The 16,606-nt window shown below is 45.6% G+C and overlaps 1 protein-coding gene across 1 annotated transcript in view; it reads left to right on the top strand.

Annotated features, from left to right (window-relative positions):
- DOCK11 (dedicator of cytokinesis 11) overlaps positions 1-16,606 on the top strand; it is an 82,368-nt gene that overhangs the window by 38,090 nt on the left and 27,672 nt on the right. Inside the window, 15 exon segments of the mRNA XM_040571979.1 lie at positions 858-976; positions 3,382-3,451; positions 3,531-3,656; positions 4,222-4,293; positions 4,696-4,842; positions 5,284-5,367; positions 5,799-5,910; positions 9,470-9,648; positions 11,640-11,756; positions 12,437-12,512; positions 12,837-12,940; positions 14,957-15,068; positions 15,216-15,282; positions 15,766-15,813; positions 16,347-16,489. Coding sequence (XP_040427913.1) covers positions 858-976; positions 3,382-3,451; positions 3,531-3,656; positions 4,222-4,293; positions 4,696-4,842; positions 5,284-5,367; positions 5,799-5,910; positions 9,470-9,648; positions 11,640-11,756; positions 12,437-12,512; positions 12,837-12,940; positions 14,957-15,068; positions 15,216-15,282; positions 15,766-15,813; positions 16,347-16,489 — 1,576 coding nt within the window.

Below are 16,606 nucleotides of genomic sequence, written 5' to 3'. Positions count from 1 at the left end.
TCACAAAGTTACTGGGTGTGTTTCAGATAGCGTACAAATATTTTAAGTAGTAAAAATAATTGCAGGTTTTGAAGCCAAGCACTAAGAGAAACTGTTGCTTTGACCGCACTGCAGCCTGCAAGCAGGGAAACGTTATGTCCTAGCCACAAGTGGGGGCTTCTTACCACTGATACATCGGTAATTTCAGTCATTTTAATACCCACATACAGATTTAAGAACGTTTCTTTAGATTTGCAGGTTTGAAAACTGAAAATGAAATACACTGTCCTTCCTAGACTCATATCATGAGATTCAGGCAAAAGAGACCTATGAGACAGGTGAAGGGTGTGTACAACAGATGATCTTGGCCTTCACCAAGTCAGTTAAATCCCATTTCCAATAGCAAGCTCTGCCCTTTAGAGAAAAGTCTTGCCGCAAGTTATCAGGCATCATTTTTCCGTGCTTCAAAGGCATTTGTGAAAATGGTACTTAGTCACATCAAAAAACTGCCACAAAGGGCGAGAAGAATTGGAAGCAAACCTTCAGCCTTAAATTCTGGGTTACTGGGGTCAAACTGTAGCATGTGACCTCTAATTAAGTCATAGCTGCCTGGGCACATCTGAGAGGAGGATTAATACCTGCCATGAGTGATTCATGTTGCTCCCTGAAGGCACGCAGCTGGGATCTGTCAGCTGAAAGGCAGGCAGTAAGTAGTGCTATGGGTCCAAGTTCTCCTGTCCTCTGGCAGGCTGAAGCCCAAACCCTGAAGCATTTGCTAATGCCTGTCATATTGCCACAGAAATGTCTGTGGACTATAAATATTTAACATCTGCAAAATGTTGAACTAAAAGTGTCTGTATTTTGAACATTTGTTTTAGTGTTTGCACGCCATGGAGATCCAAGTAATGATTCAGTTTCTACCTGTAATTCTTATGCAACTATTTAGAGTCCTTACAAATGTGACCCAGGAAGATGAAGTAGCTGTCAACTGCACCATGTGAGTGTCTGGTAAACCATCTGTCTTTCTTCAGTTGCAATCGCAAAGCCACAAACTACAGTGCAAGCCCGGGTGTGGTTTCCCAGTACAGGGAGCTAAGTGACAGCGCTGGCTGTCCACTGCTGCTTGGTCGCACGGTCATGCAGTGGAACACCAGACGCTGTCTTCCTCTGGCACAGGCAAGTGGCATGAGGCAGCGTGGGGCCCTTCTCCTGGGAGCTGCCTGGGGAAAATGTGTTAGTTTAAAGATAGCTGCTGAGAAGGAGTGCTGGAGATGGCAAGGAGGTGAGGGGACGCTTAAGCAGTGATTTCAGGGAAACCATCCTGATATTTTTTCACTCACGACAAGAAATATAATTAGCAGTAGTCCTAGATGACATCTGTGATGAAGACCCTGCAGAGTTCTGCAAGTTGCTGTGGTGAGGCGTCCCAGTGCGGCACCTGGAACCTGGGGACTGGATTTTTCTCCTCCCCGTCACTTCGTTTGGCTCACAGGCTTCATTTTGGAGGTTTCAGACCTCCCTTCAGCAGTCGGGCAGGGTTTGCTGGAGGGGCTTGCTGCCAGGAAAGCCGGGTCACTGGCATGCCAAAACGTTCACGGGTGTCCCAGCTGCCGGTGGTGTCACCATGGGTGGGGGCCCAAACCCTGAAAACCCCGTGGTGTGGGGTGCTGCCTTCCTGGAGTTTGCCTCAAGCAGCTCCTGCCCAGCCGTGGCAGCAGCCCCCAGAGGGCAGTGCTGCCTAGCGCCTGGCTGCCGTGCTGTGCCGCTGCTCCCAAACAGAGCAAAAGGTCTGAAAGCACCTTTCAGTCCTGCCTCTGGTCACCACGCGCATAAACCGAAGGATGCGTTAAAAACATGCATCTTCCTCCTATGGCTCTTGCTCTATAAAGTGCTGCAATGCCTAGGAGAATGCTGGATGCCGCTGCATGGAGGTCTTGCATCCACATATCAAAAGCATCTTGCTCTCATGAAACCAAAGGTCAGAGACAGCCCTGGTTCCCCAAGAATGTAGGTCCTGTTGCAGCTGCAGTCCTGGGGTGAAGGTGTGGGGACTGCTTCTGTGCCAAGCACTTTCCCATTCTGCTTAAATTGCTGGGGGACAAGGACAAGGGAATAAGTGACCCCACAGCTACCTGCTGGGTGACCAGCTCCCACGTTCAGCTCCACAGACTTGTACAGAGCTTGGCCTGATCCTTTCTCGCTTGTCAGTAGCTCTCTGTTAATGACAACTGCTTTCCTATCCAGGGTTTCAGAGTGGAATTTAAAACCCGCCTTATCTGATAAGCGGCTTGTAAACTCCTCTCTGTGGTTTGGCCTATGGGGTCTATGACAATGTGCAACAGTTTGTTGTTCCCTCTGACTTGAACTGAAATGTAAATTCCTGATGTTGGCTGGGGAGGCCAGGCACTTGCTGCCTTCGTCAACTGCCTGGAGTGCTTCCAGAGGGCTGGCATGTTCTTCAGGGGCTGTGTATCCCCAGTGAACTGTAAGAAAACAGCCTGAAAAAAATCCAGCACAGGTAACAAGGAGAAAGGGAGGATACAAGTGACATCAATTCAGTAAAAAAGAGCCTTCAAAATTAATACATTTGGAGGAACCAGGAAGATATCAGAGTATAACAACCATGGAGAATTTTTCTCCATTTCTCAGCAGAGATCTTTTTTGTTGTTGTTTGGTTTTTGTTTTTTAATTTAATTTTTAATTGATTTTTCAGACTTGATGTAGTGTTGCGGTTGTTAGAAATCACTCTTATTAGCATTAGGAAAAGGTTCACAATGAGGACAGACTCAACACGCAATAAGCTGTATGATGTGGATGAATTGGTGGCGTGCAGAAGGTGAAATTTGGCTCCCCCTTCATGTAGACATCTGGATATGCATCTTGTGTTGGGTGACACCAGCCAAAGAGCAGATGAACTTCATATTTTTATTTTTGACTTATCTAACCCCTGAATGTTGTTCAGGTGCCTAATGCTCACTGCAATATGGGTTTAAGGAGCTGCAGACTTTAATCCTGATATGCACAGAGGCTAATGAATAGGATATATCCTCCACAGGGAATCACTCCATCTCACCTTGTGCAGGGGGCATTGAACATTGAAGGTAGCTGGTCAGGGTGACACCTGGTCCAGTCCAAAATCAGGATAAAAAGCTTTGGGTGCTCAGCTCTAGGTGTTCTGTCAATAGATTGAGCTATGGCAAGGATGGTGCAGCCACAAGAGCTGTGAGGGACGCTGGCCTGCAAGTACTGTCTGGAAAACCAGGACCTTTGCAGCAATCAAGCCTTGCCAGTGTTGAGGCTTTGGGGGTTGAGCAGGATAGGGCACAGACGGTGTCTGCTTTCATGAGCTGGAGGAACTTGCCTTCGTGCTGCATGCTGAACACAAACCACATTTCTCCCCAGGGTTCTTCTGCACATAGTGTCCAAGTGCCATGAAGAAGGCCTAGACCACTACTTGCGCTCCTTCATAAAGGTCAGTCATGACATACCATTCTGTGAAACTCCCTGCTGGGAGCAGGCACACCACTGACATTGTTCTTCTTGCCTTTCAGTACGTCTTTCGAGCTGAGAAACCCAGTGTTGCTCAGGCAAAGATGACCCATGAAATACTGGTCCTTTCCATGGCCACGATTTTGAAGCAATCAGCAGATTTTCTAGCCATCAATAAGCTACTCAAGGTGAAGTACTGGCAGTATTTGGCTGCCAAAGGTAGAAGGGAGGAAAAGGGGATCTGGAATAAAGCCCAGCATTTCCACCCATCCAAGCCCACCATGGAGCAAAGCTACCAGGGCAGCTCTTTGTATCCACATCCTTGAGGTTCTCCCCTTACAACAGAGACAAGTTCTCGCAGAGGACTTGCCTGTGTTAAGGCTCATGGCCAGACACAGCAAAGGGCTTTCCAATTTGCCGGTTTTATCTTTTTTCTTCATGCCACACGTGGGAAGCAAACTGAGTTCCTGCCCTTCTGGGTAGGACTTGCACCCTAAACTCTGCTGGCTGCTTGCAGAGCGCCTTGGGGTGCAGAGGGATGGAGCTATTCTCACCCCAAGGCTGGCAAGACTCCTCCAGGTAGCAAAGCATGCTTCCAGATTGCTTCCCATGCCAAGCTGGCTGTGCAAGCACAGCCGTGCTTACAAAATGCCATTTGAATGCGAACTCTATCTCCCACACTGCTTCTTCCCCACATAGTCAAGCGTGTTCAGTCCTGCTGAGAAAAAAAATAATATTCTTTGTTTGTTCTAGTACTCGTGGTTTTTCTTTGAAGCGCTGGCAAAATCAATGGCAATATACTTACTGGAAGAAAACAAAATCAAGGTAAAAATGAATTTGTTCAATGCTGTATTACAGAGCTGTCACAAACTAACTCTCCTCCATTTTTTTATGAAAAACTATGTAATTTTTTATTTAAAAAAAAAAAATAGATAAGCTGAATGGCTAGCCAGATCATTCCTTTTTTTTTTCTTTTCCCTCTTTTCTCTTTTTCATTCTCTTTTGTAATTTAAAAAATCCAGATCTCCCTCTGGCTTGTGCAGCCTTTCTTTTCTGTTACAAGCTACTGTAGTTTCAGCCACAGCTTTTTTTGTGCCAATGTTTTATTAGGAAGCAACATAAATATAAAAAACATAAACAAATGTTGAAGGGAACTTGTGCCTGTGCTCAGTTCTCTCCCAGCTGCTTGCCTGCAGCACTGAGTGTACGACATACTTTTGGTTTCAGCTGCCCAGGGGCCAGCGGTTTCCTGACTCCTACCAGCATGCCCTGCATTCGCTCCTGCTTGCCATCATTCCTCACGTGACCATACGCTATAACGAAATCCCCGAAGAATCCAGGAATGCCAATTTTAGCTTGGCTAATTTCCTGAAGGTCAGCAGTTTCTTTCATTCTCCCAGGCTTTAATTTTAAAAAAACAAAAAACAGAGGAAAAAAAAAAGTAACAAGCAAACAAATATGTTTTTAGTGTCTCATCTCACAGGTTTCTTCAATGATGAAAACTCAAGAGATTAGCTTTCCTAGGAAAGAAACATTCTCTTTCTGAGAGGCTATGATGCTCAATATGTTATCTAGGGTTTTCAGTCCTGACTAGACACTGTTCAAAACCTGAGATGAAATATGCATGCTCTCATTTTAAATATTTCTGTTGTCCACTGGAGACTTAAGTGAGGTCATCCAAATAATTTCAGAGAAACAGGATCAAGTAAATTGAGACCCAGAGGATCAAATCTGGCTGCTGGTGGGATGGTAGCATGGAGATAATTTAGGATGATTGCTTTCTTCTTTAATGATTGGTCACTATGTTTTCTGCAGCGTTGTTTGACCTTTATGGACAGAGGATTTGTTTTTAACCTGATAAATGATTACATTTCTGGATTCAGCCCAAAAGACCCTAAGGTATGTAGTGCGTTTCTTGAAAGGTGGTTTGTGGTTGTACTTGTCTACCTCAGCCAAAGCTCTGTAGTGACTATTTCATACCACGCTTGGAGGCCCTTTAGACGCTGTTCTTGCAGAGCTTTCTGTAGGCAGAGACCTCTCTGTCTAGGCTGAGAGCCTCTATGCAGCTAAGCTTTAAAACAATATAAAGAGCCAGAACTAAAGGAGGGACTGGTTAATAGTCTGGATGAAAAAGGTAGAGACATCCCAAGTGACAGTTGCATGCAGTGATGTTTAAGAGGACATCACAAAAATTGGTCAATTATTACTGAGTTCACTAAATGGTATTTATATTCCCCAGTCTTTGTATAAGAAACACACAGAACTGGAAGCAAATAAGTCAAACTGAAAACGTATTTTTTTGTTTGTCTGTTTGTTTGTTTTTTCCTCAGCTGCTGGTTGAATACAAGTTTGAATTTCTTCAAACCATTTGCAATCATGAGCACTACATTCCTCTGAACTTACCAATGACCTTTTCCAAACCCAAGCTGCAGAGAGTTCAAGGTATGTCCTTTCTCAAGGGACAGGCTAGAAAGCTATAATTTGTCATTCCTGATGGCCTCAAACCAGACATAACTTGGTTTACTGTCAAGGAAATTTATGTCTGAGTTAGCCGTATTTACATTAACCTCAGGAAAAGATGCTGCTCTGGCAATATTACCTTGTTGGGCTCCAGAATGGTCTGCAATCAGTCCTTTCAGTATTTCCCATGTTGAAATTCAAAAGGGATTCACAATATCCAAAACAAATTGCCCCTATTTCAGTAAATACAGGTTGTACAAGTGTAATCCTTTGTTTCTACAACTGTCAGCATCCCCTGAGAAGTATTGTTTCTCATCAATCAGGGCCATAGTGAATGGAGATAAAGGAGAAAAGATTGCATTCACTGCTCTGCTTCCAGCTCTCTTTATGGCCACAAGAAGGTGATTTAGGTTGCTTTCTGCTTTCATCTTGAACACAAGTATAGCTGTGCATGGTGCATTCAACCTTGTACTCAAGCCTGGGCTGAAGGCAGCCAGCAGAGCACTTGAACGCATGCTGATCCTTAGTGCACAGCATGGATGTATGTGCCGTGGCACCGCCACGCACCCAGCCTGCTTTCGCAGTCACGCCACGTCCCCTTTGGTCCTGATGTTGCTCACCACAGGACAGATGCGGTTTGCAAGGGTCCGAGCTGAGGTGCTGTGCAAGTATTTGGCTGCAGCTGGGCTACCGATGGCAGTAGGGATGCACAGTGCCTCACCGGCATCCTAAGATTGTTATAGACATAGCCTCATGCTCTCTGGGTCCTGATTTCTCATCTGTGCTAGATAAATGTAGTGAAAATTGCCAGATCTGGGTGCTAATAACCTGGCCAAGACAAGTACCAAAGAGGAAGGTGAGGCTTAGGATTTCCTATGTGAAATCCCTGTGGATTTATTTTGTTGGAGATGAGGGAATGTTTGGCTGTGCCTCCAGAAGCAGCTGTGCAAATCCCAAAGGAGTTCCCTTTGCATCCTGGTGGCAAAAGCAGCAATAACTCTCAGGTTTCCTTTATTCTGGTATGTTTCTGACTGCTTGAGTTTTCTGGGCCAGGTGCTAGCACTGGTGTACGCTTACATCAGTTTGGCTACTTGCCTGCCATAGTTTTAACAAAGAGCACTGCTAGAAATGGCTGAGAAACAGAAAAACACACAACCACAGTGCCTCCCCATTGCTTATTAGTGGCACGATAACATAACAATGCTCTTTCTTAATTAACATTCACCTTTGCATTGGTTTAACTGGAAAGACATAAGAGCAGGTCACCTTTCCTCTTCTGTTTTACTGTAACTGGGACCTGACAGTTGAGATTTTGCTTTTAAAATACCCTCAGGTAGCAGAAGTGCCTTTGTGGTAGTGCCTGTGCTATGCCTGCCGTGGTAGAGGCATAGTGGTACATCTCCATTGCAGACTCATCTGTTTTCAAGGACAGAACTGTGATTACAGGAGATGGTGGGCTCAGAGGTTGGGAGTTATGATGTGCACATCACCAAGGAAATGTCCTGCTGGGGAGCCTCACCTCTGTATCAGCTTAATTTGAATGAAGAGAGGGGACATGCCCAGCCCCCTAGTACTCTGTTCCTTGGAAAAAAAAGGAATAGCCTCCAGGAAGATGGAAAAAGAGGGCTTCTGCAGCAGAAGCTGGTATAGATGGGCCTGCAGGCAGAGCACATCCCAGTGAGCTGGAAGATTGCATCTTGGAGCAGTTTCTTTGAAACATCTTAACTGACAAGAGGCTGGTAGCTGATCTGCATCCCTATTGCCTCTCCTTGGGGACATGTGTGTTTCATCAGCCAGAGCAAACCACTAAGCCTGTCCTCAGTCAGCAGCACAGAGTTGTTTTTGCTATCTTGTGATAGCAAAAAACCCAAGAGATTGACAGAAGTTGGAAGTTAAGCAAGTAGCTTGTAAAAAATATTAAAACATGACGTACTCTCTAATTTCTCCAATATGTCTGCTTTTGCTGTCTTTTTGTTGGTCCCTTTTCTTTTTACACACGAATTAGATTTTTTTTTATTTGCTGTGGAACAGTTCACTTCAGTGGGTAGGTCCAACTGGTGTCACTGAATCCTCTAATGTCAAATTAAATATGCAACCTCCAATCAATTAGCTTGCATCCAACTAATGAGGTAACCATGATATGTGACACTTAGGCATTTACTAACATGACTAACAATGAAAGCGAGATAATAGTTCAGATTGCTTTCTCTTTCCTCTGAATCAGATTTTCACAAACCAATAAATGCTACTTATGAATCAACCAATTTAAAAATATGTTTTTGCATGGGGCAAAGCTGTTGGTACCCTTTGGCTGGGATTTTCAAAGCTGTGTGTATGCACCCTGCATAACCACAGAAAAGCTTTCATACTTGTGGGGCTTTCAGAAACATCTGAGCTGAGCACACAGGTTTTGTACCCTTTTGGGGGAGGAATGCACAACTTTGAGGTTATCCCTCTGGAAGGCTTAGTGCTGTAATGCAACAGTCAAACGGTTGTCTGTTGTGGGTCTGATTAGGCATATGGGCTGCCCAAAAGAGATAACGGTGTCAGGGTAAGGTCATTTGTAGCAGGCTGAGTGAGCATGCAACCCACCCTGAAATCTGTGTCTCGGTTGCTTTTCTGCTGCATTACCCAGGCAAGTCAGTGAAAATGATGCCTCGTCCTTGTTGCAGCCGCTCCTTTGATCACAGTATAGATACAGCCTGAATCTACGTGAGATGCAAAGTGCGAGTTAATTAACCAAGCTGATTAGGTACTGAGCTGCCTTTCTCCTGGTAGTCAGGGCTGCTTATAAGCTGTGCTGAGTGTTTGTTGGTGAGAAGCTAATGGAGTCTCTCAGCTTCTGGCAAGCAGCTTCCTGGAACCCTGCCCTGGTTCCCGGGTCCTTGCAGCGGGGCTGGAAAGCCTGGCTGTGTAAACTGCTGGAGGATGCAGTAGAGGTCACTTGGCACCGCGTCCGTGTTTGCATCCCTCATCCCAGCAGGAGTATTTGCCTCCGCTCTGCTCTCTGACCCTGGTGACAAGGAATGCAGGTTTCACAGAGGATGTGGAACAAGCTGCGGAGATGGCACTGCCAGAGCTGGGCAACTGTGATAAACATGCAGTCTCCTTACCACTCTCACAGCTGCACTGTGGAGGTTAGTGCCTCTGCTGCCTGGGCACTCCAGGGATTTGCAGGGTCACATGGAGTGTGGAAGGAGCCTGTCAGCTCCCAGGCAGGAAGTCATGCTGTCTTTCCCTCTTTCACCCATCTCTGACTTTGCAAATTAGTCCTAATCCTTCATTTAGCTGCTGCTGAAATGGTGAGGGCCACAATTCACGTCTAGTCTGAACTGGAAGGTGCCAAGTTCTTTAATATTACTTAACTCAGTGGTGGAAAAAACTGTAGTCAGTTCAGGCTTTATTAAAAGATCACTGCACCGTATAAGAGAGTGTGATGAACTGTGCTCTTGGACTGTTCTGGCTTACTCGACTGTTCTGTCTCACTCTGAATAGATCTTTGGAACAGTTTCCTTAACCATTGCTTTGCTGTTTTTTTCAGATGTAAATCTTGAATACAGTTTAACTGATGAGTATTGCAGGCATCATTTCCTGGTGGGGATGCTTCTCAGAGAAGCCTCCGTTGCCTTGCAGGACAACTATGATATCAGATACACGGCCATTGCAGTCTTAAAAAATCTCTTGATAAAGCATGCCTTCGACAACAGATACCAGCACAAGGTCAGGCATATTTTGTTGGCTTTTAAATGTAACGTTCTTGAATTTTATGAAAAATCTTACATCAGAATTTTAGATCTTGCATGGTGCACTGAGGATGTTCTCATTACTGTTTAGGAAACTGTTTTAAGTAACTGATATTTATGACATTACAGAAATAGCTCTGAGAAATGGTCTAGGAATACAAATAATTCAGTAAGATAACTGCAGCGCTCTTATCCATGCTGAGTATTTAGATAAAGCTCTGAGCCAGTAAGGAACCTGAGAGTGTCGTTAGCCAAGAGGCTGTTCAAAGTTAAGCAATGGCAATGTTCTTCTGGTCTTGGGCTTAAATTAATATCCTGCATTAATATACTATAATTAGGAAGCAGGACAGATCTCTGTTACAAGTCAGCTGCATGTTTGGCTAATTAGTGAATCAAGAGAAGATCTGTGGATCGTCATGAGATGCTGGGTTTCCGCCGGGGAGTTTTCAGCTTTCTTTGGTCAGAGGTTCAGCATGCGGTATTGCTGAAAGAGCCTGGAGATAGACTTGTTTTCTTTCCGCATGCTGATCCCTCCTGAAGTACATGCCCTTGAAAGTACAGGGCTACCTGTCCAGGTACTACCTGTCCTTGCTGTAGGCTGAAAACAAGCCTCTTTTTAGAGTTTAGCTCCTAAAATTGCTCCTAGTTTGCTGCCGTCTGGGTTTTGTCTGGGAATAGTATCCTGGGCATGAAGGGTAGAAATGACCCAAATGTGCCAGGGACTCCTACCCCTCTGCATGGTCAAGAACCAGCTCCTCTCCTCTCCCATCTCTGCGTCTTTGGCAGCATCACTAGATCGGCTGAGCAGGAGATGGTCTTGTTTTTCTCTGCAGCAAGGATTCCCGGTGACTTGTACAGCCTGGAAACAAAACTACAGCACGTGGTAGTTAGCCAGACTTGGTATAACGGGAAAGATTTGCCAGCTGTCTGCCAAGGCTGGGTCAGAGGCAGCCTGTTTTTGCTCTTTTGGGTGCCTGAAAACCCTTACGCTAATTCAGAAGCTGTTTGCCTCATCAGTGTGCAGCCTCCTCAAAAATACCATGTGCCTTAGAATTGTCCCTCTGGATTTTTATACATGTGGTGCTCTGGGCTACATGGCCAGGAAGCTGTCTGGCGCCAGGGCATGATGCTCAGCTGGTGTCCTGGGAATCAATCACATTGCAGGCAGGACAGGCTGACCATGGCAGGGTCTGTTGCTGCAGTCTTGCTCTAGCCAAGCAAACCTCATCTTTATCAATGCCTGAAAGAGGATTTGCTCAGCCTGTGGTCATTTTCAAGATTTCTTGTATCTTTTGTCATACTGAATCAGAAGAAAATGTTGGATTCTTGTATCAGTCAAAATGTGCTATTTGATTTGCAAGCCTTAGATATCTTTTTCTAACCTTTCTGTCAAGTCCAGAATAATCAATTTTTGTCAAGAAAAGAATTGGTTGTCGAAGAGTACTGCATTTAGAAAAGCCAAACAGACTGTTTTCGAACATTTCAGAAGTTTAAAAACAAGTCTGTATCAGTTAATTCAAGTTAATCCTTTCGTACAAACTGTTTTAGCTAGGAGCATTTGTTACAGAGAATTCCCAACTGGAAGCAATAGTCAGCACCAGGCAAAAAGCGAATGTTTTTAGTTCATTACTCCTGAGTGTTGCACTTGAAAATCAAGCCATGTGAGTGAAGTGCCAGTTAAAGAGTTAGGAAATCCGGGATTTAGTTTGTCACACTTCCTGTATGACTGGGAATGTCATTCAGCCCCCGAAATCCCTGACTTCCCAAAGCTTGTAGCTAAAAGGGTAATATCCACTGGTAGCTGGAGAACTGGTGATGAGAACTCAAACCAACCCATGCCCTCAGACACCATACAGTGTGTAAATATATATATATGTATGTATGTATATATACATTTTGGCTAAAGAGTTTCCCTTTTTCACTGTAGAAAGCCTAGGCTCTTACCTACGTTTTTCTCCCTTTTTTCAGAACCAGCAGGCAAAAATAGCCCAGCTCTACCTGCCGCTCTTTGGGCTGCTCCTGGAAAACATCCAGCGAGTGGCCGGCCGCGACGTGCTCTCCTCCTGCGCAGCCGCCTCCAGCCCTGTGAGTGAAGCCCCGTGACCCCACACCGCTCCCCCTTACACCTCCTCTCCCTGCACACCCCCAGTTGCAACTCCCACTGCCTGCAGCTAGCCTTAACTGTAGATACACGTTTTTTTGTTGTTGTTGTGTTTTTTTTTTTTTCTCCCCGCCATCCAGTAATGTGCTTGTTTATTTAATTTGGCATTTCCTGTGAGTTTGCTCTGTCTGCTGTACTGCTGGTTTGCTTGCTATTGTTCAATGTATTTCTTTACAGCATACATAGTGCTTTACGGTGAGGTAAGTCCCTCCAACTGGAGTGAGTTGGAGCAGGACTCAGCCTCAGCTTCCAATAGCTTTTCTGGGGACTGTCTGCCTGCCTGAGGGATCTGTGTGGACTCAGCCTTGCAGACTAGGCTTTCCTCCTTTTTTAGGACAAAGTAACAACAACAACAAAGATATTGAAACAATAATAATTTCAAATCAAGTGATTAAACATGAAAGGGATAACACTGACATAATTTCCTTTAATATGTTCTACTGTTCCCCAAGTCATTTGTCTCCTTGTTGTGGGTGAAAGGAAATAGATTTTTTTTATCTGCATTTTAAAAGCTGCCCTAATTTTCTTTATTTCATTATTCTATTCTATAGAAGAATTGGTATTAGCTTCCATTGGTCACAACAAAACTCATATTGCTTTACAGGCATCCAGGGATGAATTCATGTGCAGTTTTGCATCCCCCTCAAATAGATCCAGCCTGATTGCAGACAAAGATACAGGTAAATTAACTTTTCTTAAATGTTACTTTTGTTTTTATTTTCAATGTAACTATCACCAGTCCTTGGCAGGCACAGCTGGTAAACAGCTCTCTCCCAAAATCTGAAATAGCCATCTGCTCAGCAACTTCTAAGAGCTTGCATGCTTTTCCCAGGATGTGGTGGGACCCTGTCTGTCCTTTCCAGATGAACCTACTTTAAATGAAGGGTTTCTGCACGCTCCATCTGTACTGTCCAAATTGCATCCCCCACTCATTGTCCATGATGCACTGAGGAGTGTGGGTGCAAACCGTGTCATTTTGGGTGTTTTTTTGTTTTATTGTCCAGCCAGTGGAGCAGCACTTCCAAATGGCCATGGGATAAAGCGAGAGGACTCAAAAGGATCCCTGAACTCAGAAGGGGCAACCGGTTCACCGGATCAGTGTGAAAATGTAATGTATCTGGGGTTAGAAAGGACGGCATTTACTGCACCAGAACGTGGGCTGTGCACAGGCTGTTTTAGATAAGGGGGAGGGAAAAGGACTTCCCCGTGGTAACAAACTCAAAGTTGAACAGCTTATAAAAACCTCTCTTTGGAAACAGGCATATTCATGTTTAATAGAGGAGGTCAGACTCACTGGTCTGGTATGCCTTCCCTCTTCAAAAATCTCTGAGCTAAAAATATTACTGCTGACAAATTATGAAATATGAAAGCCAAAATCCATGGGGAAAGTCCATCTGCATATATCGATGTGCAGATGCATTCCCTGTGCTTGGATGGGTCTGAGCTGGTCGGTGCCTGGTATGTGGCACTGGGAACTGGCTTCCACACACGGCTGGGCGGTAAAGTGCCATGACATGAGGTTACCGGTGACTGCTGACTCAAGAGAAGATGAGATATTTGTAGGAAAATCAGCACAGGTTAATAACCACAGTCCCAAACTTGCATAAGGTGACCGTGGTCACACCAAAAAGAGGTCTGGTCCAAATATTCATATAGTGTGTACTCTCTTTGGCAGATTGCGCACATGGAAATCAGGTATTTGTGCAGACCAGCCCCTGGTTTTCTTCAAGGCACTCTCCAGATGTCTTGGGTTGGCATAAATCATTGATGCATCTTGAAAAACTTTGGCCCTTCCAACAAGCAAAGCAAAGATTATCAGGGCTCCTGCTGGCTGTGTCCTGACATGCTCAGGAGAGGTGGGGCCTTTCACGCTCCCCCACATGAATCACAAAGCTACAAGACCAAGTATAGCCAAACGCCTGAGTATCAAACTGTTCATATTCAGCAGAGCTCAGAGCGTATGCTTCCACCCTGCTGGCAGCAACACCTGGCTGGGTTTGCAGAAAGCATTACGGCTTTCAGCTCAGCTTATCCCCACAGCCAGACACCCTCTTCTGTGTCCTTAAAGGAATATTTTTCAGAGTAGCTGAAAATAGATTCTCTGTCATTAAATGTAATATCCTCAAAGCCCTGTAAAAGTAATGCCATGTGAAGGAGCACAGCTTTAAGGCTGCTGTACTGGGGTAGACGTTACTTATCGCCTGTTCCCTTGGAGTGAGTTGTGTGCTGACTTGATAGTTTGGCATGGTCAACAGCAAAGTTCTGGCTATAGCACTGCATCTCCGACCCTAATCTGAATGTTTAAATCTGTTTTCTTATGACTCACATCCATAGCCTGTCACAGAATAAACAACAAATATGATCTGTGGGTCAGTCTCCAAACATCTGAGGCACAGCTTTAAGAGAAGCACCCTCCTTAGAGCTTAATTGTATCCATTTGTCAGGGGATACAGCTAGGGCAAGCACTGAGATCGCAAAAAAATGGTAAAATGTTAGGAGTCCAGTCTTTTCCACCACAGAATTCCCGGGCCTTTCCCACAAAGATTGACTCACCAGAAGGATTTCACTTATCTTTGCGTAATTCACCAAATAGGAGGAAAAAAAAGAACACAAACGCCACTCCCAAAAATCAGGAGGGGAAAAAAGTTTCTTAAGTTGAAAGTTCCTGTTTTTTAATAACTGTCATTTTGATTTGAAGTGTACGTATTTGGCAGAAAGTTAGATTCTTGTTTTAAACCATGAAAGCTAACGAATTATTTTGTTTGATAAAAACTGACTTAAAAAACATGGAACCTAGATGCTGTAGAGAGCAGAAGTGAAAGTAAGACTGCCGTGCGTTTTGCTGGATAAGTCATCATTCTCTGCCCAGACTTTTTTTTCTGGGTGAAGACGACTTTGGCTGTGAGCCCAGGATTTCCAGACTGCCCATCCCTGCATGGGCAGCAGCCCCGAAGGTGGAGATGCCTCCAAAGCATGCCACACATGGTGTTGATGGGGTTGCACATGCTGGGGACAGGAAGCATGCTGCTGTATCTGGAATGTGCTGGATTTGTTGTGCCCACGCTCAGGTGCAGCCTAGGCACCCAGAGCCACTGGCCTCCATGTGACATCTGTGTCCTGTTAGATCCGCAGAAGCTCCACGAGGAGCAGTGTGTCACACTGCAGCCGCCTGGATCAGTTTGAGATCCGAACACTCCTGATGTGCTACCTCTACATTGTGAAGATGATTTCTGAAGGTTGGTGGCTCTTGCTTACTGAGGGTGGCGTACTGGAGGGCAGCCAGAAAGACAAAGAGTCCGTTACTGGATGTTTGGGTCTGTAAAGTCACTTTTTTATTAAAAAAACAATGACAACAGCAAAGTGTAATTTTTTCCCTCTTTCAGATACACTTTTAGCTTACTGGAACAAATTCTCCCCCCAGGAGCTGATCAATGTCCTTGTGCTTCTGGAGTGAGTATTCTGAGGCTACAATTCAAACACTGCACCTTTGTGCTGGCAGCATTGGCAAGGAAGAAGAAATGAGTGCAGCTGCCTCTCAGGGTGCACATGGTCCTATGCAGCTCTAGAGGTGTCTGGCCAGGGTACAATGAGATGATCTTCCTCCCTCTGAGAAGCAGGTGTCTATGGAGGGAGCAGGGTGAAGTGGCAGTTCCCTGTGCTCAGTGCAGGCTGTGCAGAGGGTGTCCCACTACCCACAGGGGAGCCTGGCTCACAGCGCAGCACACCCTCCACCCCCTTGGTGGAGCAGGTGGGTGGGAGACACGGGTGCACCACTGGGTTCAGAAACCAAGGGTATGAGGTCTAGTAATGCATAAATATAGACCCCAAACCCTCATGCAACAGACATGGCTGGAGTAGATTTGAAATGTTTTGATCTTTCCTATCTGCAGGATCTGTAACATACTTTTTTTTTTTCTCTTTCTTTCTTTCTAGAGTGTGTTTATTTCACTTCAGATATGTGGGGAAGAGAAATATTGCCAGGTACTGTATTCTTCCATCTGGGGCCAGTGTGAGGGGGCCCTCCCCATGCTCCCTGCCACAGCAAAGGCAGGAAGGGAGCGTGCACACCCACGCCAGGCAAACCCAAGCAAGCAGGAAGCCTGTAGGGCCGGGGCTAGGACTCTGCTGAGTGTCACGTAGGGAGCAGAGTCCCCTCCTTTTAGCACCATGCCCCTTTCCTCCCCTCCAGCTCCTGCATGACACCCCCAGCCCCAGGCACTCCTGGATGCCTGTGCAGGTTTGCAATGTCCCCCACAGTCGGCTGCAGGTGAGACACGAGTCACAGCTCCATCTCAGGTCCCTGAGCAGCAGCTCTGCTGTCTCATTTGCTCTAAGGCCATCTATCTGTAGCAGGCAGGACCAAGGTAGCCTGGTCAGTCCTGGGATTGTCTGGGATGAGACACTTTAGCTTGTGGGAGGGAGGCCAGATCTCCAGGCAGGGTACCTCGTGTAATCCTGTAGTGGTGTGGCTTCTGCTCCTTGTCCCATCCCACAGCCTTCACTTCCCCTTGCAGGGTGCATGACGCCTGGTTATCCAAGCATGTGGCAGCCGATAGGAAATCCCAGACGATGCCAGTGCTCCGCAGCAGAGCTGGTGGGATGCAGGTGCGGCTCCAGCACCTGGGCAGCTTGGACACATCCTTCACACTCAACCACAGTATGTACAGTGGAGCAAGATGGGATCATGCAGTTTTAGCCTCTTGAAAACTTCATGCAGCCATTTGCTATTTGCTCTTGGTTGCATGGGGATATTCGAACTCTGCAGAATTGTGGT

Source organism: Cygnus olor, chromosome 13 (assembly GCF_009769625.2).
Source record: "Cygnus olor isolate bCygOlo1 chromosome 13, bCygOlo1.pri.v2, whole genome shotgun sequence".
In the NCBI taxonomy this organism is placed as follows: domain Eukaryota; kingdom Metazoa; phylum Chordata; class Aves; order Anseriformes; family Anatidae; genus Cygnus; species Cygnus olor.
Note: the sequence above shows the minus strand (reverse complement) of the source record. Positions and strands in the feature narration are given on the sequence as shown.